Source organism: Pristiophorus japonicus, chromosome 11 (genome assembly GCF_044704955.1).
Source record: "Pristiophorus japonicus isolate sPriJap1 chromosome 11, sPriJap1.hap1, whole genome shotgun sequence".
Classification (NCBI taxonomy): Eukaryota; Metazoa; Chordata; class Chondrichthyes; family Pristiophoridae; genus Pristiophorus; species Pristiophorus japonicus.
Genome location: NC_091987.1, coordinates 149,607,644 through 149,635,403, shown reverse-complemented (window position 1 = coordinate 149,635,403; position 27,760 = coordinate 149,607,644). Strand labels below are relative to the sequence as shown.

At 48.2% G+C, this 27,760-nt stretch overlaps 1 protein-coding gene across 4 annotated transcripts in view; it reads left to right on the top strand.

The window, feature by feature from the left end:
* The window catches only part of dgkh (diacylglycerol kinase, eta), a 651,598-nt gene that overhangs the window by 583,254 nt on the left and 40,584 nt on the right, over positions 1-27,760 (top strand). For all 4 annotated transcript variants that reach the window (XM_070894157.1, XM_070894158.1, XM_070894156.1 and 1 more), the window contains 3 exons: positions 5,582-5,674; positions 10,353-10,472; positions 15,934-16,042. In XM_070894157.1, coding sequence (XP_070750258.1) covers positions 5,582-5,674; positions 10,353-10,472; positions 15,934-16,042 — 322 coding nt within the window. The remainder of the gene's footprint in view (positions 1-5,581; positions 5,675-10,352; positions 10,473-15,933; positions 16,043-27,760) is intronic.

Here is a 27,760-nt window from a genome sequence, read left to right as displayed (position 1 = left end):
ATGGTGTCGAGCTTCTTGACTGTTAGAAACATAGAAACATAGAAAATAGGTGCAGGAGCAGGCCATTCAGCCCTTCTAGCCTGCACCGCCATTCAACGAGTTCATGGCTGAACATGAAACTTCAGTACCCACTTCCTGCTTTCGCGCCATACCCCTTGATCCCCCGAGTAGTAAGGACTTCATCTAACTCCCTTTTGAATATATTTAGTGAATTGGCCTCAACAACTTCCTGTGGTAGAGAATTCCACAGGTTCACCACTCTCTGGGTGAAGAAGTTTCTCCTTATCTCGGTCCTAAATGGCTTACCCCTTATCCTTAGACTGTGATCCCTGATTCTGGACTTCCCCAACATTGGGAACATTCTTCCTGCATCCAACCTGTCCAAACCCGTCAGAATTTTAAACGTTTCTATGAGATCCCCTCTCACTCTTCTGAACTCCAGTGAATACAAGCCCAGTTGATCCAGTCTTTCTTGATAGGTCAGTCCCACCATCCCGGGAATCAGTCTGGTGAATCTTCGCTGCACTCCCTCAATAGCAAGTATGTCCTTCCTCAAGTTAGGAGACCAAAACTGTACACAATACTCCAGGTGTGGCCTCACCAAGGCCCTGTACAACTGTAGCAACACCTCCCTGCCCCTGTACTCAAATCCCCTCGCTATGAAGGCCAACATGCCATTTGCTTTCTTAACCGCCTGCTGTACCTGCATGCCAACCTTCAATGACTGATGTACCATGACACCCAGGTCTCGTTGCACCTTCCCTTTTCCTAATCTGTCACCATTCAGATAATAGTCTGTCTCTCTGTTTTTACCACCAAAGTGGATAACCTCACATTTATCCACATTATACTTCATCTGCCACGCATTTGCCCACTCACCTAACCTATCCAAGTCACTCTGTAGCCTCATAGCATCCTCCTCGCAGCTCACACTGCCACCCAACTTAGTGTCATCCGCAAATTTGGAGATACTACATTTAATCCCCTCGTCTAAATCATTAATGTACAATGTAAACAGCTGGGGCCCCAGCACAGAACCCTGCGGTACCCCACTAGTCACTGCCTGCCATTCCGAAAAGTACCCATTTACTCCTACTCTTTGCTTCCTGTCTGACAACCAGTTCTCAATCCACGTCAGCACACTGTTGGCAGTTCATCCACACAAACTGGTCATCTAACGCTTGGTAACACGCTCTACTGCTTTTGAACCTGGATTAAGTGTTGTCCCACCCTTCTAGAAATAAAGGGGATCAAAATCATCATCATCATCATAGGCAGTCCCTCGGTATCAGGAAGACTTGCTTCCACTCCTGAAGTGAGTTCTTAAGTGGTTGAACAGTCCAATATGAGAACCACAGTCCCTGTCACAGGTGGGACAGACAGTCGTTGAGGGAAGGGGTGGGTGGGACAGGTTTGCCGCATGCTCTTTCCGCTGCCTGCGCTTGATTTCAGCATTGAGACTCGAGGTGCTCAGCGCCCTCCCAGATGCACTTCCTCTACTTAGGGCGGTCTTGGGCCGGGGACTCCCAGGTGTCAGTGGGGATGTTGCACTTTATCAGGGAGGCTTTGAGGGTGTCCCTGTAACATTTCCTCTGCCTACCTTTGGCTCATTTGCCATGAGGGAGTTCCGAGTAGAGCACTTGCTTTGGGAGTGTCGTGTCTGGCATGTGAACCATGTGGCCTGCCCAGCAGAGCTGATCAAGTGTGGTCAGTGCTTCAATGCTGGGGATGTTGGCCTGATCAAGGACGCTAATGTTGGTGCGCCAGTTCTCCCAGGGGATTTGTAGGATCTTGCGGAGACATCGTTGGTGGTATTTCTCCAGCAACTTGAGGTGTCTACTGTACATGGTCCATGTCTCTGAGCCATACAGGAGGGCGGGTATTACTACAGCCCTGTAGACCATGAGCCTGGTGGCCATTTTGCGGGCCTGGTCTTCAAACACTCTACTCCTCAGGTGGCCGTTGGACCTCGACCATCAAAGTGTCTGATATTTGAACTCATGATTCACATAATTAAAGGGATTAAACTGACAAATGTCAAGGACTAGCTAATTCATTGTGATTAAAACGTTTCTAATGTGGTCCTGTGGCACTGCTCAAAGAAAGAAAGTAAACTAATTGTGCCTCTTCCTTTAATTCCATCCCCTCAGCTCTCTGATTATTTTTATCTCCATCCTTCTGTCTTCCACACTCTGTCTCTCTCCATCCGACTCTCGCACTCTTTCTTTTGTTATCTCTCCACTCATCATTCTCTCTCCCACATTCGACAAGAAAAATGGGCTGATTCTTATTGAAATAAATCTTATTGTGATTCTATTAGAGTTGCCGTAGCAGCAGTTGTGACCATTGCTGTTAAAGTTATTTTTGCTAATCTGTACACCTGCAGGGGGTTGGCAGGGAGAGGCCATCTTTTATTTTGCAGGTTAGGATAGCTGTGGGCAGCTCACCTCCAGTGTAAACAGACCTGCCTCACATCCCTCCTCACACCCTCCAAAACCAGTCAACAGCGAGGGACACCAAGAGGGACGCCACCTTTTGAATATTGTGCAATAAAAACTGGTGACAGTGCTCATCCTCACCACCACCGGTAATGCAGAAGGTTAACTCCCCCTACAGGCTTTTAAACACACGTACAAACTCAACAGGCAGCAAAAGATTTGCTTGTCATCAAACCTCCCCCAAGAACAGCGATGCATGGAGCATCACGATTAGGTGCCCTTGCCCACTGCCCGTGTCCCCCACTGCCCACAGCCCCCACCGCCCGCGCCCCCCCACCCATGCCTCCCACCACCTGTGCCCCCCACTGCCTATGGCTCCCACCCATGCCCCCCTACCGCCCCTGCCCCCCACTGCCCGTGGCCCCTACTGCCCGTGCCCCCCCAGCTGCCCCTGCCCCCACCGCCCATGGCCCCACTGTCCATGCCCCCACTGCCCTTGCCTCCCCATTGCCCCTGACCACCACTGCCTGTGCCCCCCATCACCCGTGTCCCCCATCACCCGTGCCCACCACCCGCCGTGCCTCCACCGCCTGTGGCCCCCCCTCCGTGCCCACCATATGTCAGTGATTCTCAGGGGAAAGCCAAAAAACAAGCCCAAAGCCAATCAGGGGGAGAAAAAAATCTGGGAAATTCCTCTCCAATATCTCTGGGATGTAGGTATCAGGTCATGGGGATTTGTCGGCTTTTAGTCCCAGTAGTTTCTCAAGTACTTTTTCTTTACTGATATTAATTTAAGTTCCTCACTCTCATTAGCCCCTTGGTTCCCCACTATACTGTTTGTGTCTTCCACTGTGAAGACATACAAAATATTCTCTGCCATTTCCTTATTTGCATTATAATTTCTGCTGTCTCAGCCTCTAAGGGACCATCACTTACCTTTTTTACTCTTTTCCTTTTTACATATTTGTAGAAGCTCTTACAATCTATTTTTATATTTCTTGCTAATTTACTCTTGTATTCTACCTTTTTATCAATTTTTTGGTCCTCCTTTGCTGGTTTCGAAAGCTCTCTCAAACATCAGGCTTTTCACTATTCTTTGCACCATGATAATTCTTTTCTTTTATTTAATACTATCCTGAACTTCTTTATTTAGCCACGGATGGATCATTTTTCCCATGGAGTTTAAATGGAGAATTTTAGAATATTCTTCGAATGATTGCCACTGCTTATCTACTGTCATACCTGTTAATCTGATTTCCCAATCTACCTTAACCAACTCGCCCCTCATAATTGGCTTTGTTTAAAACTCCAGTGTCGGACTTAAGAATGTCACTTTCAAACTCAATGTCATAGAAACATAGAAAATAGGTGCAGGAGTAGGCCATTTGGCCCTTTGAGCCTGCACCGCCATTCAATGAGTTCATGGCTGAACATGCAACTTCAGTACCCCATTCCTGCTTTCTCGCCATACCCCTTGATCCCCCTAGTAATAAGGACTACATCTAACTCCTTTTTGAATATATTTAGTAAATGGGCCTTAACAACTTTCTGCTGTAGAGAATTCCACAGGTTCACCACTCTCTGGGTGAAGAAGTTTCTCCTCATCTCGGTCCTAAATGGCTTGCCCCTTATCCTTAGACTGTGACCCCTGGTTCTGGACTTCCCCAACATTAGGAACATTCTTCCTGCATCTAACCTGTCTAAACCCGTCAGAATTTTAAACATTTCTATGAGATCCCCTCATTCTTCTGAACTCCAGTGAATACAAGCCCAGTTGATCCAGCCTTTCTTGATATTTCAGTCCCGCCATCCCAGGAATCAGTCTGGTGAACCTTCGCTGCACTCCCTCAATAGCAAGAATGTCTTCCCTCAAGTTAGGAGACAAAAACTGTACACAATACTCCAGGTGTGGCCTTACCAAGGCCCTGTACAACTGTAGTAACACCTCTCTGCTCCTATACTCAAATCCCCTCGCTATGAAGGCCAACATGCCATTTGCTTTCTTAACCGCCTGCTGTACCTGCATGCCAACCTTCAATGACTGATGTACCATGACACCCAGGTCTCGTTGCACCTCCCCTTTTCCTAATCTGGCACCATTCAGATAATAGTCTGATAAATGTCAAATCCCATCATATTATGATCACTCTTCCCCAGAAGATCCTTTACTGACGAGTGCCAATTCATAAATTAAGCTCATCAGCTTCACTTAATTGTACCCAGAAAGATACAGTTGCTGATGAGGTATTATCTATTCAAACCCCAAACTTACTTAGTGTAAATGCTTGCCAATGGCTGCCTTGTAACTTGCCTGGTGACTTCTGAGCTCCGGCGAGATTAAGATTGAGGCCATCCTTCCTATTATCCAGCAGAATATAGGTGCCAATATCTGTTGCACCCATGCTGTCAGGCAGGAAACTCCTCTGCGATTCTTCCCCTGCGATAGTGATACTTTGAAATCTGGCCCATCATTAAGCACAGTAATACCAGGGTTGGCCTGGAGTGAAATGCTTATTCTGTGGTTTAACTGCAGCTGTGCAATGCTGTGTTTAACTAGGCCTTTTTTTGGTTAAATTAGCCTTGATTTTCTACCGAGTTGCTAGTCTCTCATCCCCCTGATTTTGAGTGAAAGGAACACTCAGAGCAGCACCGAGCACTGATAGATTGCCCATTGACACTTTCTCTGGTTCGTAACACGTTTAAGTCATTGTGACAATTAGCAAGCGCAGAAATCTTGGGCTCATAGCTGGTCGGGGCTGCAGTCATTGCTGTATCTATAAGTCAGATTGACCATTCCCATCCATGGCACACAGCGGGAGGCTAACTTCACCAATCCCGTACTCCTAATGGGTAGCCAGCATGAAAGGCTATGACACTACAGTGCCCATTCTTCAGCCGGGTGCATGTGATTGGTGAATGTACCGTCGAGGAACCACTGGATTTCTTCTTATGCAATGACCTTTTATTTAGGGTTGGGTCTGGTCTCCTGAATGACCTGAAGTAGAATTTAAAGGCAGTGTTGTTAGCAGCAAGTTGTGCCATCTCCCATGAAACTCCTTGTTAACACTTGTGCAGATGAATGACGATACTTAAAGAGGGGCTCAATCAGCTAGCTTGTCTCATGTTTTTCCCCCCCTCTCCAGAGTCTTACCAGGAACACAGCGATTGAGATTGCCAGTAACGTGAAAGCCCTGCATAATGAAACAGAATCATTGCTCATTGGAAGAGTCCCTCTGGTAAGGTTCTGGCATCTGTCGATGCTGCAGGCAAATAACTGCACAGGTCGTGGCTAAATGTTCCAAGTGTTTCTTTTTGTGGGCTGTACAGGTACACGCTGCAGACGGGGGTACATACAGGTACACACTGTGCAGACCTGGATACATACAGGTACACACTGTGCAGACCTGGGTACATACAGATACACACTGTGCAGACCTGGGTACATACAGGTACACACTGGATACCTGGGTACATACAAGTACACACTGTGCACACCTGGATACATATAGGTACATACTGTGTGGGCGGGAGGGGGTGATGTGGGTCGGGAGGGGGCGGTGCGGGCGGGTCAGGGGCAGGATTTGCTGGCGACAGCAGATTGCCCGTTGAATGCTCTCATTTTTATGGGGCAGTAAGTGAGCTTGCTATATTCATCCATTGAAGCCAGAAGGAAAGCCAGCAAGCAAGGGTGACCCTACATCAAGGAGTGGGATGTCCAGCAGCAAGCTTTCCTTCTCTTCCAAAGCGGCTGCCCTTCAGTATATACTGTTATGGCCCATTATCGGGGCTCATTATCACTGGACAAGCTCGTGATGAGCTTTCCTCCGGTTGTGGTGGCAAGCGTGGAGGCAGCTGGGCTGGGGTAGGCCTCAGGACTTTGTGCCCGGTACTGAGGGGCATCAGGACTTTGTGCCCTGTACTGAGGGGCATCAGGACTTTGTGCCCTGTACTGAGGGGCATCAGGACTTTGTGCCCTGTACTGAGGGGCATCAGAACTTTGTGCCCGGTACTGAGGGGCATCAGGACTTTGTGCCCGGTACTGAGGGGCATCAGGACTTTGTGCCCGGTACTGAGGGGCATCAGGACTTTGTGTCCGGTACTGAGGGGCATCAGGACTTTGTGTCCGGTACTGAGGGGCATCAGGACTTTGTGTCCGGTACTGAGGGGCATCAGGACTTTGTGCCCGGTACTGAGGGGCATCAGGACTTTGTGCCCGGTACTGAGGGGCATCAGGACTTTGTGCCCGGTACTGAGGGGCATCAGGACTTTGTGTCCGGTACTGAGGGGCATCAGGACTTTGTGTCCGGTACTGAGGGGCATCAGGACTTTGTGCCCGGTACTGAGGGGCATCAGGACTTTGTGCCCGGTACTGAGGGGCATCAGGACTTTGTGCCCGGTACTGAGGGGCATCAGGACTTTGTGTCCGGTACTGAGGGGCATCAGGACTTTGTGCCCGGTACTGAGGGGCATCAGGACTTTGTGCCCTGTACTGAGGGGCATCAGGACTTTGTGCCCTGTACTGAGGGGCATCAGGACTTTGTGCCCAGTACTGAGGGGCATCAGGACTTTGTGTCCGGTACTGAGGGGCATCAGGACTTTGTGCCCTGTACTGAGGGGCATCAGGACTTTGTGCCCTGTACTGAGGGGCATCAGGACTTTGTGCCCAGTACTGAGGGGCATCAGGACTTTGTGCCCTGTACTGAGGGGCATCAGGACTTTGTGCCCAGTACTGAGGGGCATCAGGACTTTGTGTCCGGTACTGAGGGCCACCACCACTTCATTAGCAGCCGCCCGGGGATGAGGAGAAGCAAAACAACGCAGTGGACAGAAGAGACAAGTCATGCTCAACGCAAAGAACAAGAGCATAAGCAACTGGGGATAGAACCAAGTCAGCTTCTGGTGGGGGGAGACACAGGGATTGGGTTGGAACTTGTCAGGCGGGGGGGGGGCGGGGGTGTGCGTGGAGAGACGGGGACTGTGGAGGTACAGAGTTGGCGGGGGGGGGGAAGAGAGGGACTGTGGTGGTACAGAGTTTGGGGGGGGGGCTGCGAGAGGGACTGTGGTGGTACAGAGTTGGGGGGGAGAGAGGGACTGTGGAGGTACAGAGTTGGGGGGGGAGAGGGACTGTGGAGGTACAGAGTTGGGGGGGAGAGGGACTGTGGAGGTACAGAGTTGGGGGGGGAGAGGGACTGTGGAGGTACAGAGTTGGGGGAGAGAGGGACTGTGGAGGTACAGAGTTGAGGAGGGGGGTAAGAGAGGGACTGTGGAGGTACAGAGTTGAGGAGGGGGGTAAGAGAGGGACAGTGGAGGTACAGAGTTGGGGGGGGGAGAGAGGGACTGTGGAGGTACAGAGTTGGGGGGGGGAAGAGAGGGACTGTGGAGGTTCAGAGTTGGGGGGGAGAGGGACTGTGGAGGTACAGAGTTGGGGGGTGGAGAGAGGGAGGGACTGTGGAGGTACAGAGTTGAGTGGGGGGAGAGAGGGACTGTGGAGGTACAGAGTTGGGGGGGGGAGAGAGGGACTGTGGAGGTACAGAGTTGAGTGGGGGGAGAGAGGGACTGTGGAGGTACAGAGTTGGGGGGTGGAGAGAGGGACTGTGGAGGTACAGAGTTGGGGGGGAGAGGGACTGTGGAGGTACAGAGTTGGGGGAGAGAGGGACTGTGGAGGTACAGAGTTGAGGAGGGGGGTAAGAGAGGGACTGTGGAGGTACAGAGTTGAGGAGGGGGGTAAGAGAGGGACAGTGGAGGTACAGAGTTGGGGGGGAGAGGGAGGGACTGTGGAGGTACAGAGTTGGGGGGTGGGGGAGAGGGACTGTGGAGGTACAGAGTTGGGGGGGGGGGAGAGAGGGACTGTGGAGGTACAGAGTTGGGGGGGGAGAGGGACTGTGGAGGTACAGAGTTGGGGGGTGGGGGAGAGGGACTGTGGAGGTACAGAGTTTGGGTGGGGGAGAGGGACTGTGGAGGTACAGAGTTGGGGGGGAGAGAGGGACTGTGGAGGTACAGAGTTGGGGGAGGGGAGAGAGGGACAGTGGAGATACAGAGTTGGGGGAGGGGAGAGAGGGACTGTGGAGGTACAGAGTTGGAGGTTGGGGGAGAGATGGACAGTGGAGATACAGAGTTGGGGGAGGGGAGAGAGGGACTGTGGAGGTACAGAGTTGGGGGTGGGGGAGAGGGACTGTGGAGGTACAGAGTTGGGGGAGGGGAGAGAGGGACAGTGGAGGTACAGAGTTGGGGGGTGGGGGAGAGATGGACAGTGGAGATACAGAGTTGGGGGGTGGGGAAGAGAGGGACTGTGGAGGTAGAGTTGGGGGCGGGGTGCAGAGAGGGACTGTGGAGGTACAGAGTTGGAGGGGGGAGAGGGACTGTGGAGGTACAGAGTTGGGGGAGGGGAGAGAGGGACTGTGGAGGTACAGAGTTGAGGGGGAGAGGGACTGTGGAGGTACAGAGTTGGGGGAGAGAGGGACTGTGGAGGTACAGAGTTGAGGAGGGGGGTAAGAGAGGGACTGTGGAGGTACAGAGTTGAGGAGGGGGGTAAGAGAGGGAAAGTGGAGGTACAGAGTTGGGGGGGAGAGGGAGGGACTGTGGAGGTACAGAGTTGGGGGATGGGGGAGAGATGGACAGTGGAGGTACAGAGTTGGGGGGAGAGGGACTGTGGAGGTACAGAGTTGGGGGGTGGAGAGAGGGACTGTGGAGGTACAGAGTTGGGGGGGAGAGGGACTGTGGAGGTACAGAGTTGGGGGGGAGAGAGGGACTGTGGAGGTACAGAGTTGGGGGGGGAGAGGGACTGTGGAGGTACAGAGTTGGGGGTTGGGGGAGAGGGACTGTGGAGGTACAGAGTTGGGGTGGGGGAGAGGGACTGTGGAGGTACAGAGTTGGGGGGGAGAGAGGGACTGTGGAGGTACAGAGTTGGGGGAGGGGAGAGAGGGACAGTGGAGATACAGAGTTGGGGGAGGGGAGAGAGGGACTGTGGAGGTACAGAGTTGGAGGGTGGGGGAGAGATGGACAGTGGAGATACAGAGTTGGGGGAGGGGAGAGAGGGACTGTGGAGGTACAGAGTTGGGGGTGGGGGAGAGGGACTGTGGAGGTACAGAGTTGGGGGAGGGGAGAGAGGGACAGTGGAGGTACAGAGTTGGGGGGTGGGGGAGAGATGGACAGTGGAGATACAGAGTTGGGGGGTGGGGAAGAGAGGGACTGTGGAGGTAGAGTTGGGGGCGGGGTGCAGAGAGGGACTGTGGAGGTACAGAGTTGGAGGGGGGAGAGGGACTGTGGAGGTACAGAGTTGGGGGGTGGGGGACTGTGGAGGTACAGAGTTGGGGGATGGGGGAGAGATGGACAGTGGAGGTACAGAGTTGGGGGGTGGGGGAGAGATGGACAGTGGAGATACAGAGTTGGGGGGGTGGGGAAGAGAGGGACTGTGGAGGTAGAGTTGGGGGCGAGGTGCAGAGAGGGACTGTGGAGGTACAGAGTTGGAGGGGGGAGAGAGGGACTGTGGAGGTACAGAGTTGGGGGGGTGGGGAAGAGAGGGACTGTGGAGGTAGAGTTGGGGGCGGGGTGCAGAGAGGGACTGTGGAGGTACAGAGTTGGAGGGGGGAGAGAGGGACTGTGGAGGTACAGAGTTGGAGGGGGGAGAGAGGGACTGTGGAGGTACAGAGTTTGGTGACGTTACTAATGGTTGAAAAAGCATAAACAGCAACAGATCTGCTTTAACCTGTGGGTGATATGTTTGAAGCCTGTACGGTGAAGGGCTCCAGACCAGGGTCTCCTCACTCTATCCCACCCAAACTCACCGTGCATGAGACGACTGTGGTGAATCAAACGATGCTGATGTGTGCAATTAATGTAGAACTGATAGCAGTGGCTGGAATATCTGTTGTGACCTCAAGCACTAACTGTTTTACTGCTTCGCACTTCCGGCAGCAACTGGACTCGCCTCAGGAAGAGCAGCTGTCGACAGCGTTGCACCGTGTGGATGTTGAGCTGCAAAAGCTGGCAGAGATCCCGTGGCTCTATCACGTGTTACAGCCAACTGCTGAAGAGGTAGGGAACACCACTATCACTTGCCATTCACAAAATAGGGGAGGCTCCTAAAACCTGCCATGTTTGGGGCCATAGAGGGAGTGCAACGAAGGTTCACCAGACTGATTCCTGGGATGGGGGGATTGTCCTATGAGGAGAGATTAAGTCGACTAGGCCTATACGAAAGGATATATTTGCTTTGGAGGCAGTTCAGAGAAGGTTCCAGGAATGAGGGGGTTGACTTATGAAGAAAGGTTGAATAGGTTGGGCTTCTACTCATTGGAATTCAGAAGAATGAGAGGTGATCTTATCGAAACGTATAAGATTATGAGGGGGCTTGACAAGGTGGATGCAGAGAGGATGTTTCCACTGATGGAGGAGACTAGAACTAGAGGGCATGATCTTAGAATAAGGGACCACCCATTTAAAACTGAGATGAGGAGAAATTTCTTCTGAGTGTTGTAAATCTGTGGAATATGCTGCCTCAAAGAGCTGTGGAAGCTGGGACATTGAATAAATTTAAGACAGAAATAGACAGTTTCTTAAGCGATAAGGGGTTATGGGGAGCGGGCAGGGAAGTGGAGCTGAGTCCATGATCGGATCAGCCATGATCTTATTAAATGGCATACTCTTGCTCCTATTTCTTATGTTGTTATGTTCTTATATTCTCTACAGTTTAGAAGAATGAGAGGTGATCTCATTGAAACATACAAAATTCTTACCAGGCTTGACAGGGTAGATGCAGGGAGGATGTTTCCTCTGGCTGGGGAGTCTAGAACCAGGGGTCACAGTCTCAGAATAAGGGGTCGGCCATTTAGGACTGAGATGAGGAGAAACGTCTTCACTCAGAGGGTGGTGAATCTCTGGAATTCTCTGCCCCAGAGGGCTGTGGAGGCTCAGTCTTTGAGTATATTCAAGACGGAGATCAATAGATATTTGGATATTAAGGGAATCAAGGGATATAGAGACAGTGCAGGAAAGTGGAGTTGAGGTCGAAGATCAGGCATGACCTTATTGAATGATGGAGCAGGCTCGAGGGGCCGAATGGCCGATTCCTGCTCCTAATTCTTATGTTCTTATGTTCATATGAGGCGTGATGGTGGTGGGCAAGGGAAGATATTGAGAGGGCACCCGTTAGAAGATCGCGGGGCGTTAGTAGGGAGTACGCAGGAGCAGCTGCCCCTCCCCCACCTTTTGAAGTTGACGACACGGATGGAGGTGAGATAGACGCCACGCACTGAAATTTCTGCCTCTCGTTCCCCCAAACATACTCTACGTCCACATAAAGCAAGAACATGGAAAGGAATTAGAAGCAGGAGCAGACCATGGCTGATCTTCGATCCCAACTACACTTTCCCGCCCGATCCCCATATCCCTTGATTTCCTCAGTGCCCAAAAATCTATCGCTCTCTGTCTAGAATTCCAGAGATTCATAGCCCTCTGAGATGAAGGTATTTCTCCTCATCTCAGTCCTAAATGACCGACCCCTTATCCTGAGATTATGACCTCTTGTTCTAAACTCTCTAGCCAGGGGAAGCAGCCTCTCGGCATCTACCCTGTGAAGCCTTCTAAGAATTTTATACGTTTCAATGAGATCAGGTCTCATTCTTCTAAACTGCGGAGAGTATAGGGCCATTCTACTCGATCTCGCCTCAAAGGCCAACCCTCTCATCCCAGGAATTAATCTCATCATTGCACCCTCTCTAAGGCAAGTATATCCTTCCTTGGGTAAGGAGACCAAAACTGTGCACAGTACTCCAGGTGTGGTCTCACCAGAGCCCTGTATCATTGCCGCAAAGACAGAACTGGGGCTGTCAAATTCTTTAAAGCGATTGTCTGCTGCATCAGCTGTGGCTCAGTGGGTAGCACTCTCACCTCTGAGTCAGAAGATTGTGGGTTCAGGTTCCACTTCAGGGACTTGAGCACAAAATCCAGGCTGACACTCCAGTGAGTGCTGAGGGAGTGCTGCACTGTGTCAGAGGTCCCGCCTTTCGGATGAGACGTTAAACCGAGGACCCGTCTGCTCTCTCAGATGGACATAAAAGATCCCATGACACTATTTCGAAGAAGAGCAGGAGAGTTGTCCCCAGGTGTCCTGGCCAATATTTATCCCTCAAGTAACATCAGTTTAAAAAAAGATTATCACTTTGTTGTTTGTGGGAGCTTGCTGTGTGGAAATTGGCTGCTGCGATTCCTACATTACAACAGTGACTACTTCAAAAAGAACTTAACTGGCTGTAAAGCGCTTTGGGATGTCATGACGGGCGCTATATAAATGCTAATCTTGCATATCCTGCCCTTTCTCCCCCTCCGCCGCCCCCCGGGCCAATCCCCATGTCAGAAATCAGGCTTTTACCCCTGCCCATCCCAGGAATTTCAGGGCCTGAGTTTGTTGCATGTTCTGCTTATTAAGGTGACACTGCTCGGAAAAGGGACTCCTTTCACAACCCAGATTAACATCAAACACTCCCAGATCAGGCACAGGCTCGATTAACCATGGCTGATCATGGCCCTCAGAATATGTCTAATCCCAAGACTGTCCCGTGCACGGGTGTGACAATGACATTGCACCCACCGAGATGCAGAGCTGGTCTCCAGTCGTCCTGGTTAATCCTTGCCACTGGACCAAGACCTAACTCTGTCAAGCCCGTGTGGTGGCTGGTTTGCAACAGCCACTACACGTAATAAAAAAATCCACGCACAGGCATCTTCTACCCCTGGAGTTCAGGACTGGAATATCGGGTCCTTCATTGAAATATCTGTGAACTCATCCCTTTTGGTGTGGAAGCAAGTCATCCTCGTTTTGAGGGACTGCCTCTGATGATGAGGATGACCTTCCCAGAGGTGTGTGGTGCCTGTATATTATATTTATGAAATGCTGCTCTAGTGTACTGCTACCCCAACGGGTCCTGACACCCTTTAGATCAGCTAGAGTGACAGATAAGATGGTGGGCTTCCTGCACTGGTTCCGTGGGGAGCCCATGAAACGATGGATTGGCTACAAGTGGACAGAAGATGCAGCTGAGTCTGTGCACAATGAGAAAGGTGGTCGTCTTGGGTGGACTATGTTTTTGGAAATTATTTTAGGTGCAGGGGCAGGAACTATTAGTGGCAAGTCTGATAAAACAAGTGCTTCAGTCACTGTAATGTATTCGCTTCATGGGTTCTTTGCTTGGAATTCATAGCAACACATTGCTATTAAGAACTAGTTGGTTTATTAGCAAAGGTTTAACAATCACACTACACATTACCGGTTCATCCATCAGGCTCACAATCCCTTGCCTCATCGTGAATCCCCCGAACCCCACTGGCTGGGGTTTTATTTGAGTCTTGTGAACATCACGTGACTGGCTCAGCCACTCCCAACGCAACAGCTCAACAAAGCTTGAACTTCGTCTTGCTGTGTCCGAAAAAAAGGAACTTGTCTTTTGCCTGGCTCCAGCAGTTGGCACCCAGGCCCTGCTCATCCTCCAATCTGAATGGTGCAAGGCCTAACGTCCACCATCAGGGGGCAAACATCCAAATGGGGATCTGCCCAGGGGGCCACCAATAAAATGGACTAGGAGGCACCATTGCCTCACTCCCATCTCATTTACAGGGGGTTTCCATGTTTGTAACTGGAACTTAGAAGAATGAGAGGGGACCTCATCGAAACATGTTAGATGCAGGAAGAATGTTCCCAATGTTGGGGAAGTCCAGAATCAGGGGTCACAGTCTAATGATAAGGGGTAAGCCATTTAGGACTGAGATGAGGAGAAACTTCTTCACTCAGACTTGTGAACCTGTGGAATTCTCTACCACAGAAAGTTGTTGAGGCCAATTCGCTAAATATATTCAAAAGGGAGTTAGATGTGACCCTTATGGCTAAAGGGTTCAAGGGGTATGGAGAAAAAGCAGGAATGGGGTACTGAAGTTGCATGATCAGCCATGATCATATTGAATGGTGGTGCAGGCTCGAAGGGCCGAATGGCCTGCTCCTGCACCTATTTTCTATGTTTAACTCTCGTGGGTATAACCGCTCTATCTCCCAATCCCCCTCCACCACCAGGATCCCCAGGAAATTTCTGGGCAATGCAAAGGAGTGGGAGAGATGGGTGTAACAAGTCCCTGCCCCTTTTCCCTTTGCTTTTTCTCTGGGAGTTAAAGCACAATGCAGAGGAAAATGATTCCTGTTATCGCCAAGTCACAAAGTAAATGTGGAGTCCAGAAGACAGTAATGAGATTACTGGGAAAAGCAATGTGTGAGGAGGACACAAAAAATCTGCAAAAGGACATAGACAGGCTAAGTGAGTGGGCAAAAATTTGGAAAGTGTGAGGTCATGCACTTTGGCAGAAAAAAATCAAATAGCAAGTTGATACTTAAATGGAGAAAGATTGCAAAGTGCTGCAGTACAGCGGGACCTGGGGGTACTTGTGCATGAAACACAAAAGGTTAGTATGCAGGTACAGCAAGTGATCAGGAAGGCTAATGGAATCTTGGTCTTTATTGCAAAGGAGATGGAGTATAAATGCAGGGAAGTCTTGGTACAGCTATACAGGGTATTGGAGAGGCCACACCTGGAATACTGCGTGCTGTTTTGGTTTCCATATTTACGAAAGGATATACTTGCTTTGGAGGCAGTTCAGAGAAGGTTCACTCGGTTGATTCTGGGGATGACGGGGTTGACTTATGAGGAAAGGTTGAGTAGGTTGGGCCTCTACTCATTGGAATTCAGAAGAATGAGAGGTGATCTTATTGAAACTTATAAGATTATGAGGGGGCTTGACAAGGTGGATGCAGAGAGGATGTTTCTACTGATGGGGAGACTAGAACTAGAGGGCATGATCTTAGAATAAGGGGCCGCCCATTTAAAACAGAGATGAGGAGAAATTTCTTCTCTCTGAGGGTTGTAAATCTGTGGAATTCACTGCCTCAGAGAGCTGTGGAAGCTGGGACATTGAATAAATTTAAGACAGAAATAGACAGTTTCTTAAACGATAAGGGGTTATGGGGAGCGGGCAGGGAAGTGGACCTGAGTCCATGATTGGATCAGCCATGATATTGAATGGCAGAGCAGGCTCAAGGGGCCATATGGCCTACTCCTGGTCCTATTTCTTATGTTCTTATGAGATGAGTGTGTGTGCTCGACACTATAAATAGTAGAGTGTTGAGTGATTGTTTCGAAGTGACCGTGTGTGGAAAGATCTGCTGCTGGTATCAGTGCGGTGCCAAACGCTCTTTCCATGACCATGTTAGGGTTGAGAGAGTGAAGGATGCTCACCATGATGTCCTCCCCACCTGTTACACCTGCGAGGTTTACAGTGCATGTCGATACTCGGTGCTGTACACTGACTCCCACACACCATCTGCTGGTCAAATGTGACAGCACTTAGCAATCTGTAGATGAATGGTTTTGCTGAACAGAGCTGGCTGGCTCTGTTATTAAGGCAGTTTCACGATTTATAAAGGACAAGAAATCAAACCGTATCTAATTTTCAACAGGATCATTCGTTGGAATTTGCCAAAAGAAACAGTCGAAGTGCTATGTTCCGAATTGTGCCAAAGTTTAAGAAAGAGAAAAGCCAAAGGCATAAGGCGGCCCCTCAGCCAGGTAAGGTGTTGCTTTTCTTGTCCATTGGTCGCTAATCTCCCCTCACTACTTCAGCTGAAGGCGGGTGGTTTCACTATCACAGAATCCCTTTCCGGAGATCTTTTATTCTTCATAGAAATGTCTGGGGTGATGGGAGAGTGTAATGTATTTGCTTCATGGGCTCTTTGCTGAAGAATTCATAACAACACAATGCTATTAAGAACTAGTTGGTTTATTAACAATCACACTACACATTACCAGTTCATCCACCAGGCTCACAACCACCTGCTTCATCGTGGATCCCCCGAACCCAACTGGCTGGGGTTTTATTGAGTCTTGTGAACATCACGTGACTGGCTAAGCCACTCCCAACTCAACAGCTCTACAAACCTGTGAGCATGCTCACAAGTGCATACATTACAAAGAGTATAACTGGGAATGAGAGAAGTTCCAGGTACTATAAATTCATGGGCTGAAGTGGGAAAATATGTACAGTGGGTAGATGTTACCAATCAGCATGGCCAGCACAGAGCACAGCCGCCTCCTGAACCTCCGCACTACAGTTGGCGTGTCTTGCGGGATTTTGCGTCCATTAGTAATTCCCAATGCCCGTTACCTCCTCAGGAGGCTCTATACCAGGCACAACGTTGTAAAATCTGCCCTTTGAGCCCTTGATCCTGAGGGGAAAACCAGCAGCAAATTGTTTCAAGCTCGAGGTTTGATGCTGTCTGAATGTGTGGTCTAACTGATGAATGATCTTCCAGTTAACTATCCTCGTGCATGGCACAGTTACCATTATTGCAGTTAAGTCCATTTAACTGAACACGTAAACTGGAAATATTAGCACCAAAGAATGGACTTGGAATGGCCTTTCGTGTCAGAGAAATTTTAAGTGGGATCGTTTTGCATTTTAAGTCTGCATTGAAAAAACAGTGAGAAATAAATTTGAACGGATTTTCCCAGCAAAACAACTTGCTTCCATTTGACAGGTCTGACGTGCACAGGATCCCACACCATAAGGAAGGGTCTCCAAACGTCAGGGAAATCCACACGAGTCGAGCTGATCTCTCCCCATAGGGGTACAATCCAGTTTCCTAAACTCACTTAAGTATATTGACCAGAGCCACACCTTGGTTCTCCTAAATGTGTGTGAAGGTACTGCTGGAGTTTATCCAGCCAAAAGCTTACGCTTCCCAGCATTTAGCACTGGTGAGCTTTGCGATGCTTTGTGCACCCACATCACCCTACCTTTCTGTAGCTTAATTGGCAAGAATTACAGCCTCCAGTTATAAGTCCACCCTCTGGGTACCATTACTGAATCAGACTGGCTGGTCCACCATAAACTCCCTGGAGTGCCATGGACTCACCCTGTTCAGGTATTGGATTACAAAATTTCCCACAGGAGATAGACGCAGTACCAATCTCCATGTAGAGCCAACTCTATCCCAAAGAGAGTCTGCATATCTCTCTCCCCCTCCCCACCTCCCCCTCACACACACATACGGAAGATAATCACTCGTTGGTCATTGGACAATTGATAAGCATGTGCATGACCCAGGCACCAACATTTCCTCCCAGACTGCATGATAAGCAACCTAACCTTCCACCTAATGTATGAGTGCCTTGCTGCCATCCTCTGCACCACCACGTTGATATGCACCATACCTCGCTCAATGTTGGAGCTTCAGCAGCAACTATCTGCCACTCAGTGAAGGTAGGTTCCGGACCCGTTTACATATTCGTCTCCCTGGTACTGCCTTCCAGGAACCTGTCATCTTCAATCTCAGAATTTCCGTCAGTAATTATTTGGCAGGAACCTGCCTTCAGCGTGGTGAGCGGACCGGCACGATGCGCCAGCCATCTTGATTTCAGATATCCAGGTCGATTGCAATATATCAGGCTTGCTCATCGCCAAAAGCTTGACCAAGTCCTCAGCTCAGGGACTTTGCCAAAGAGATGTGCTTGTTGTTAGGCTGACTCTCCTCCTAGGTTGCTAAGCAGCAGGTTAGTATTGGCTGGAGACCCCTCTCCCTGAAACCTTGTTCCCTTTGCTACTAAACCACCCCCTAGCTTGGTTCGAGATCTTGGATGTAAATCCATAATATTGCAGTTGGGGAGCAGCTACCCGCATATTCCATTGGTTAGCCCATTATTGAGGATGGTTGATGGAGTCCAGGCCAGTCTGCCAAAATGTATGCCATGAGTGCCCCAAGCCTTTTAGAAAAGCCTGAAAAGGATACCCCATACAGTCCTTGATGATGACGTCAAATAGTTTATGAAGCAGTATTGAATTGGATGGGTGGCAGTTTACAACCTTGGCCCCACTCATCTTTTGAGAGAGATAATAATCAGGAGATCTCCAGTCTAACTTTACATAGATGTTAGAGTTGGGGCCATCATAGGCAGTCCCTCGGAGTTGAGGAAGACTTGCTTCCACTCTTAACATGAGTTCTTAGGTGGCTGAACGGTCCAATACGGGAGTCACCGTCCCTGTCACAGGTGGGACAGATAGTCATTGAAGGAAGGGGTGGGTGGGACTGGTTTGCCGCACGCTCTTTCTGCTGCCTGCGCTTTATTTCTGCGGCGATGAGATGCTCAACGCCCTCCCGAATGCACTTCCTCCACTTAGGGCGGTCTTTGGCCAGGGATTCCCAGGTGTCAGTGGGGATGTTGCACTTTATCAGGGAGGCTTTGAGGGTGTCCTTGTAATGTTTCCGCTGCCCACCTTTGGCTCGTTTACTGTGAAAGAGTTCCAAGTAGAGCGCTTGCTTTGGGAGTCTCGTGTCTGGCATATGGACAATGTGGCCCGCCAAGCGGAGCTGATCAAGTGTGGTCAGTGCTTCAATGCTGGGGATGTTGGAGGATACAGGATATGGCCATCTACTCTTGAGAGTTTCCAGCTTCTGCACAAAGTGTGTGAGCAACCTGAGTGGCAGCTTTACGACAATCAATGAAACCATTTTGCCCCGAGTCTTATAATATTCTGAATGTTTTTCTGAAGCCACAACTTGCCTCACAGATGAATGAAGAAAACCTGCTCCTTTTCGATTAAATCGTGAGCCTGCAACACGCCTGGAATAAGGGGCAGCATTGACTGGAGGAACCACCTGAAGAGCTACTGTTATCAGCAAGATACTTTGATTTGTTTGATCTTGATGGGATCCCCCAGCCTCTCCCTCGAATAGGGACCACAATTTACGTCTAGAATACCAAGGATAAATGTGCCTCAAATATAATCCTATTCCCAAGCCCAGCAAGGCAATGATGGCTGTTGCTGATATCATCAGATCATTTCAGCTTGTTCCCTGTCTACAACTATTTTGAATTTGTCACAAATTCACCATTATCCACATGTTGCAGGGCACAGACTACTTATTCCCAACAAACTGCTTCATTGAGACCTTCCAGCTGCTCCCACACACTTTTTCAATCTCCATGCAGATGGGCCCCATTGGGTCAAATGGCAACATAAGAACATAAGAAATAGGAACAGGAGTAGGCCATTCGGCCCCTCGAGCCTGCTCCGCTATTCAATACGATCATGGCTGATCCACTCTGATTCCCTCCCCATAACCCTTGACTCCCCAATCGTTCAAAAATCTGTCTATCTCCACCTTAAATATATTCAATGACCCAGCCTCCACAGCTCTCTGGGGCAGAGAATTCCACAGATTTACAACCCTCTGAGAGAAGAAATTCCTCCTCATCTCTGTTTTAAATTGGCGATCCCTTATTCTGAAACCATGCCCCCTAGTTCTAGATTCCCCCACGAGGGGAAACATCCTCTCTGCATCTATCCTGTCCAGCCCCCTCAGAATCTTATACATTTCATCTTATATATGCAATATATATTTGCAACTCGATATAATGCTGTGTCCAAACAATGAGGATATGGCCAGGAGGCTTTATGAAAAGCACCAAATGGCAGTTATTGATATTAGGCCAGAGGAACCTTCTCCACATCAGTTAATGTAGGACATACAAAAAGAAAGGCGCGAAAAGGCCCATCAAGTCAACCGCATCACACAAAGTTCAACCGCCCTATAGCAACGCTCTCTTAAGAAGCAGACATTATTTGTGGTAAAAATGATTTAGGATTATTCTTACGTAACGAAGAGCCTGTGTGACTGAACACACCTTACTGATTTGCTCAGCTCCCGAATGACCTCGTTAACATCCTTACCTTTGCAGTAGTCCTCCAATATTCCACACCCCTTTAAACACCCTCTGCCTTTGCTGAGTAGATCTCATTTCCTTTCCACTTGATTAGTGGATGAACAGCTCACAGACTCCAGCTGATGAATTTCTCTACAGGGTCAAAAAAAAAAAGAAAACTGACTTGTCACATTTCTGCTATCAGGTTTGCCGTCACAGAGTCTCAGTTCCAAGCTTTGTGGTCCTTCTTGAGGCTGGGCATGTTGGCACGATGTGCCGCAAAAACCACAGTCATTCCTTCTTGGGAGGCTAGCATCTTGACCAATAACTTGGATTTCCTTCGTGCCTTTAACATAGGAAAACTTCCCTACATACTTTACAAAAGATCTGCTCAAAAGATCGATGCTGAGCAAGAGAAGGAGATTGGGAGGGGTGATCTCAGAGTTGGGTTTTAAGGAGGGTCTTAAAGGAGGAGAGGGAGAGCTGGGGGGTGGGGATGGAAGGAATTCCCGAGCGTGAAGCCCAGGTGGCTGAAGGTACGGCTACCAATGGTGAGGTGAATTGATGGGCGGGGTGCACATAAAGCCATACTCAGAGGAACAAAGAGTTTGGGGGAAGTCGTAGAGCCAGAGCAGGTTACAGAGATGGCGAGGGGTGAGGGGAATTAAACACTAAGATGTGAATGTTAAATTTGATGCTTTGGTGAATGGGGCCAATGTTTGAGAAAGAGCTGCCTTCTTGAAGATGGTAACTGGCTAGAGATTGATGCTTTCTCAGCAATGTTGAACAATACCATTGGAAAGCAAAGGATGAGTTAAGCTTCTCACAATGTGTGATCAATTGCCATACCCTTCGAAAGCTCATGACAAATGTACATCATTGTTGGACTTGGAAAGGAGGAAGAGATTTGCTCCTCCTATGGGAAAAATATTGCAGAAAATGCTGGAAATCTCAGCAGGTCAGGCAGCATCTGTGGCGAGAATCAAGAGTTAACGTTTCAGGTCATCGAACTGGTAAAAGTTCGAAATGTAACAGATTCTTAAGGAAGTGCTGGGGCCCTGAAAGGGGGAGGGGAGGAAAGAACAAAAGGGAAGGTTTATAGAAACATAGAAAATAGGTGCAGGAGTAGGCCATTCGGCCCTTCGAGCCTGCACCACCATTCAATAAGATCATGGCTGATCATTCCCTCAGTACCCCTTTCCTGCTTTCTCTCCATACCCCTTGATTCCTTTAGCCATAAGGGCCATATCTAACTCCCTCTTGAATATATCCAATGAACTGGCATCAACAACTTTCTGTGGTAGAGAATTCCACAGGTTAACAACTCTTTGAGTGAAGAAGTTTCTCCTCATCTTAGCCATAAAATGGCTTACCCCTTATCCTTAGACTGTAACCTCTGGTTCTGGACTTCCCCAACATCGAGAACATTCTTCCTGCATCTAACCTGTCCGGTCCCATCAGAATTTTATATGTTTCTATGAGATCCCCTCTCATTCTTCTAAACTCCAGTGAATACAGGCCCAGTCGATCCAGTCTCTCCTCATATGTCAGTCCTGCCATCCCAGGCATCAGTCTGATGAACCTCTGCTGCACTCCCTCAATAACAAGAACGTCCTTCCTCAAATTAGGAGACCAAAACTGAACACAATATTCCAGATGCAGCCTCACCAAGGCCCTATACAACTGCAGTAAGACCTTCCTGCTCCTATACTCAAATCCCCTAGCGATGAAGGCCAACATACCATTTGCCTTCGTCACTGCCTGCTGTACCTGTAAGCCAACTTTCAATGACTGATGTACCATGACACCCAGGTCTTGTTGCACCTCCCCTTTTCCTAATCTGCCACCTTTCAGATAATATTGTGCCTTCGTGTTTTTGCTCCCAAAGTGGATAACCTCACATTTATTCACATTATACTGCATCTGCCATGCATTTGCCCAAACACCTAACCTGTCCAAGTCACCCTGCAGCCTCTTAGCGTCCTCCTCACAGCTCACACCGCCATCCAGCTTAGTGTCATCTGAAAACTTGGAGATATTACACTCAATTCTTTCATCTAAATCATTGATGTATATTGTAAAGAGCTGGGTTCCCAGCACTGAGCCCTGCGGCACCCCACTAGTCATTGCCTGCCATTCTGAAAAGGACCCGTTTATCCCGAATCTCTGCTTCCTGTCTGCCAACCAGTTCTCTATCCACATCAGTACATTACCCCCAATACCATGTGCTTTAATTTTGCACACCAATTTCTTGTGTGGGACCTTGTCAAAAGCCTTTTGAAAGTCCAAATACACCACATCCACTGGTTCTCCCTTGTCCACTCTACTAGTTACATACTCAAAAAAATTCTAGATTTGTCAAGCATGATTTCTCTTTCATAAATCCATGCTGACTTGAACTGAACCTGTCACTGCAAAGGGGATGGAATATAAAAGCAGGGAAATCTTGCTACAGCTATACAGGGTATTGGTGAGGCCACATCTGAAGTACTGCGTGCAGTTTTGGTTTCCATATTTACGAAAAGATATACTTGCTTTGAAGGCAGTTCAGAAAAGGTTCACTAGGTTGATTCCGGTGATGAGGGGGTTGACTTATGAGGAAAGGTTGAGTAGGTTGGGTCTCTACTCATTGGAATTCAGAAGAATGAGAAGCGATCTTATCGAAACGTATAAGATTATGAGGGGGCTTGACAAGGTGGATGCAGAGAGGATGTTTCCACTGATGAGGGAGACTAGAACCAGAGGGCATGATCTTAGAATAAGGGGCCACCCATTTAAAACTGAGATGAGGAGAAATTTCTTCTCTGAGGGTTGTAAATCTGTGGAATTCGCTGCCTCAGAGAGCTGTGGAAGCTGGGACATTGAATAAATTTAAGACAGAAAAAGACAGTTTGTTGAATGATAAGGGGATAAGGGATTATGGAGAGAGGGCAGGAAAGTGGAGCTGAGTCCATGATCGGAACAGCCATGATCGTATTAAATGGCGGAGCAGGCTCGAGGAGCCGTATGGCCTTCTCCTGCTCCTATTTCTTATGTTTTTATGTCTGTGATATGGTGGAAGGCAGGAGAGATTAGAGAGACAAAGGAGATGATGGGCCAAATTGAGATGGTAATGGCACAAGTTAAGAATCAAAAGATGAGTCTAGACAGGGTGTGAATGGCAGAATAATTACCAGCTGCCATGGGAAACAAAGGAAAAAATAAAGCGGGGGCCGGGGGCGGGGGAGTGGGGTGTTGTTCCTTTGTAAAGTCTGCCTAACTGATCTCTTGCACCCATATGGACAGTGAGGAAACCATTCTGCAAGGCCATCTAATGATGTACCAAATAGAATTAACATGAAACGGCAGACTTCCTACAGCTGTCTCAGATGAAGTTAATTTATTAGACCCCTCACTCAAAACTATTATTCCCTTCAAATTACATTTGTATCCTAGTCATGTAATTATTATCACTGACTACACACCCTCTAAAATACAAACATAGAAAATAGGTGCAGGAGTAGGCCATTTGGCCCTTCGAGCCTGCACCACCATTCAATAAGATCATGTCTGATCATTCACCTCAGTACCCCTTTCCTGCTTTCTCTCCATACTCCTTGATCCCTTTAGCCGTAAGGGCCATATCTAACTCCCTCTTGAATATATCCAGTGAACAGACATCAACAACTCTGCGGAAGAGAATTCCACAGGTTAACACCTCTCTGAGTGAAAAAGTTTCTCCTCATCTCGGTCCTAGATGGCTTACCCCTTATCCTAAGACTATGTCCCCTGGTTCTGGACTCCCCCCAACATCGGGAACATTCTTCCTGCATCTAACCTGTCCAGTCCCGTCAGAATTTTATACGTTTCTATGAGATCCCCTCTCATCCTTCTAAACTCCAGTGAATACACGCCCAGTCAATCCAGTCTCTCCTCATATGTCAGTCCTGCCGTCCTGGGAATCAGTCTGGTGAACCTTCGCTGCACTCCCTCAATAGCAAGAACGTCCTTCCTCACATTAGGAGACCAAAACTGAACATATTGGGGCTTTGCAGTACTAGTGTGGAAGTCCTGGAGTTTGGCAGGCCGTAAGTGAGGACCTTAAGGTCTTGCAGCACGAGGGTACAAGGATCCTGGGTTTGACAGCATTGTCATGGAGGTTGTGGTGTTTTTGCAGCATTAATCATTAATGTTAATTATTTAGGCACAAAAGTAAGTTTTAGATCGAGTTACGAACCCTCCAGGATTGCCCCGGAGTCTCGAGGAATTAAAAATTGCCGTGAACAACCCAGGGAGGAAAAGCATAGGATTATAGCACTCAAAGAAATGTGTGTTTTCATTGACATTGGACCCTTTTGTTTACCGGTTATTGTAGAGGGGAAAAGGCTGTTTGACCAACAGTCAAGAATCACTCAATCAGATAACACAGACTGTTTGCTTTCCAATTGGCATTGGAATACATTTTGCAAGGAATGTTTCAGAGAAAATTGTTATCAAGTGCTTAACTTTGACTTCAGAGAGTATTGCTGGCTCAGAGAGAGAGAGACAGAGGGGAATGATCAGAGTGCAGAGTTATTTTGTTCACACTAAGAATTCAAAAAGAACAAAGAATGTGGCTGTCATGGGTAAGGAACAGACCAAGAATGTATTTTCCAGGATCCAATTAAAAAACACTTTATCCTGTCTTGGGGCAGAGACCGTAACCACTTTTTTCCAAATTCTTTCTCTCTCTTCCCCCATTGTTCACGGGGAAATAATTAAAAGCATTAGCTTTTCAATATTTAATGTGGTCATTCTTGACACAAAAGCATTGTGTGTATTGGATGTTGTTTATCTGTGTAATGTATGTTTATGTAATTTGTTTGTTTGTTAAAGCAGCCTTGTGTTTATTGTTAGTGTCTGAAAATATCAGTTTACATATTTTCCAAGACTAAATTTTTTTTTAAATGCTTCAGTTTTCCCAGGAAGATCACTTGGGGTCATCTTTCCGAATTCTTCCTCCACAATACTGCAAGTTCTCAGAAACTCCTCCCCAGTGTTACCTGACCTCACATTGCAAACCACTTCAGGCAGCACGCACCCCCCCCCTCCCCCCATGATCCCAAAGCCCTTTACCATTGCCAAACCTAATGGCCTACCCTGAAGTACTACAAATCTTCAGCAGTTCTTTTAAACCTTGGGACCTCCATTCGAGTGTTGCCCAACTACAGGTCCACCCCCTCAGTATTTCCAAACCAGAAGCCCCCAGACCCCTCCAGTGCTGCAAAATCACCACCACCTCCACGACAATGCTGTCAAACCCAGGATCCTTGGACCCTCGTGCTGCAAGACCTTAAGGTGTTCGCTTACGGTTTGCCAAACTCCAGGACTTCCACCCTAGTACTGCCAAGCCCCAGTGATGGCAAAGCCCAGCTTCCTCCCCACAATGCTACTAACCCATAGCCCTCATTCCCAATACCGATACGTGCCCAAGTCCAGTCTAGTATATCTTGCCTGCCATCTTACTGTGTACCAGAAGAGACAAAGGCTGAGTACAGAGATAAAGGAACATGCAGTAGCATCCATAACCATTGACTTTCAATTTTCACAGGAAAATGGGCACATGGGAATTAATTCCCCCCTCCCCCCAATTGATACAAATTCTACGGCAACGTGTAGTAAGTATGCAGTTTTTGGTCAGTCACCATGAAGCCATTGGCTTGGGCCCCTGCCACAATCTCCGTACCCTCCCAGCCACTCCCTCAGGTTGAACCAGACTGTTTGCAACCTCACTATCGTATTATACTCTGAGCTGAGCTATCTGATCCCCTATCCTCTCCATTACAAAGACCGCCTACTTCCACCTCGAACATCGCCTGACTCCGCCCCTGCCTCAGCCCATCTGCAGCTGAAACTCTCATCCATGCTTTTCTCACCTCGACTCAACCATTCCAATGCTCTCCTTGCTGGCCTTCCATCCTCCACACTCCGTAAACATCAGCTCATCCACAACTCTGCTGCCCGTATCCACCTGGACATAATACTCTGGGTATAAAACAGTCTATCGCCATGAGCAATGGCGTACAGGGTCCACTAGTATATAAAAGGTGGTGTAGCAATGTATGTTTCCTGTTCGTCATGTCACAATTCTTGTGTCACATTTCAACCGTCACACTTTGGGATCACTCCAGGACTTGAACACATAATCACACTAAGCTGACTTCATTCATCGTTACTGAGGTAGCATTGAATCTTTGGAGGTGTGTCTTTCAGACAAGATGTCAAACCCAGATCCAGCCTGTCTGTTCAAGTGGATGATAAAGGTCCCCTGGCACGATTCAAAGAGCAGGGAATTTTTCCATCTTCCTGGCCAAGTATTATCACCAAAAATATTTTACCTGGCTGTAGGATCATGCTGTGTGTAAATTTGGCAACAGTTACTGCACTTCAAAAGTAATGTATTGGCTATGAATTGCTTTGAGGTGTCCTGAAGACTTCTTCATGCCCTGTATAAATGCAAATTTGTTTTCCTTTCTAACCGCCGATCCCAAGTTTTTATCTTCAAATCACTTCAAATGACCCTGTATCAATAAAGCCTTCGAAAAGCTATCTAATGTGTAATGCAGGAAAGAGCTTGAATTTATATAGCATCACTTGCAGCCACAGGATATCCCAAAGCTCCTCTCAACCAATTTTGAAGTGTAGTCACTGTTGTTTTATAGGCAAATATAGCAGCCAGTTGCTGCCTTGCAAGATCCCAGATAACTTGTGTTGGTTTCAGAAGGAATTTTGGCCAGGACACTGTGAAAATTACCTGTGTTCTTCGAATAGGGCCTTGGGATCTTATACATCCATCTTAATAGGCCAACATGGCCTTGGTTTAATGTCTCTTCCAAAAAATGGCACTTCCAATAATAAAGCCCTCCCTCAGTAGTGTTGATGGATCAATCTCGGTTATGTGCTCAAGTCTCCGGAGTGGGGCTTGAGGCTATAACAATGTTGTATTGATCCCGTTCTCCAAAACCTCACTCCTTAAAAACACTTAAACTCACCTCATAAAGTAACTTGATCTTTCCTTCAATGATAAATGCATTAACCTTTTCTCAATAAGTCTTGCGTTGAGGTGCAAGAGATGTTGGGTATAGTTAAGTGGGTGTTGTGGAAAGGCCAAAAAGCTGGGTCAGGAAAGGGGGAGGCTGCAGAGTTGGGCTGAGAGTGAGGAAAGTACAAAGTAAGGTGGGGTCAGAGAGAGAAGGGATCGATTGCAGAGCTGAGTCAGGAACTTTGGATCTGAGTGTGGCTACCCTCACCTGAGGCAAGATGAAATCTGCAGAGGAGACATGATGGGCAGGCTTCTTCCTTCATGACTCTGGGATTCGCATTGGTCCTTGTGAAGCAAATTGTCGATGGACGATACCATGCTTTTAACTTGAGTGAATCAGAAAACCAGAAGGAACTCACATCCATACAAACGAGGTGTTTGTTTCATGAATCAGCTAAATTATTAAGCATAATTATTTTCCCCAGAGGTTGTCCCAACCCCTCAGGCCTGGTTTTGGGCTCTAGGGTCAGGTACCAATCACCTTTGGCAGGCTTACACACCACCTCCTGCAGAACAAACCCTAA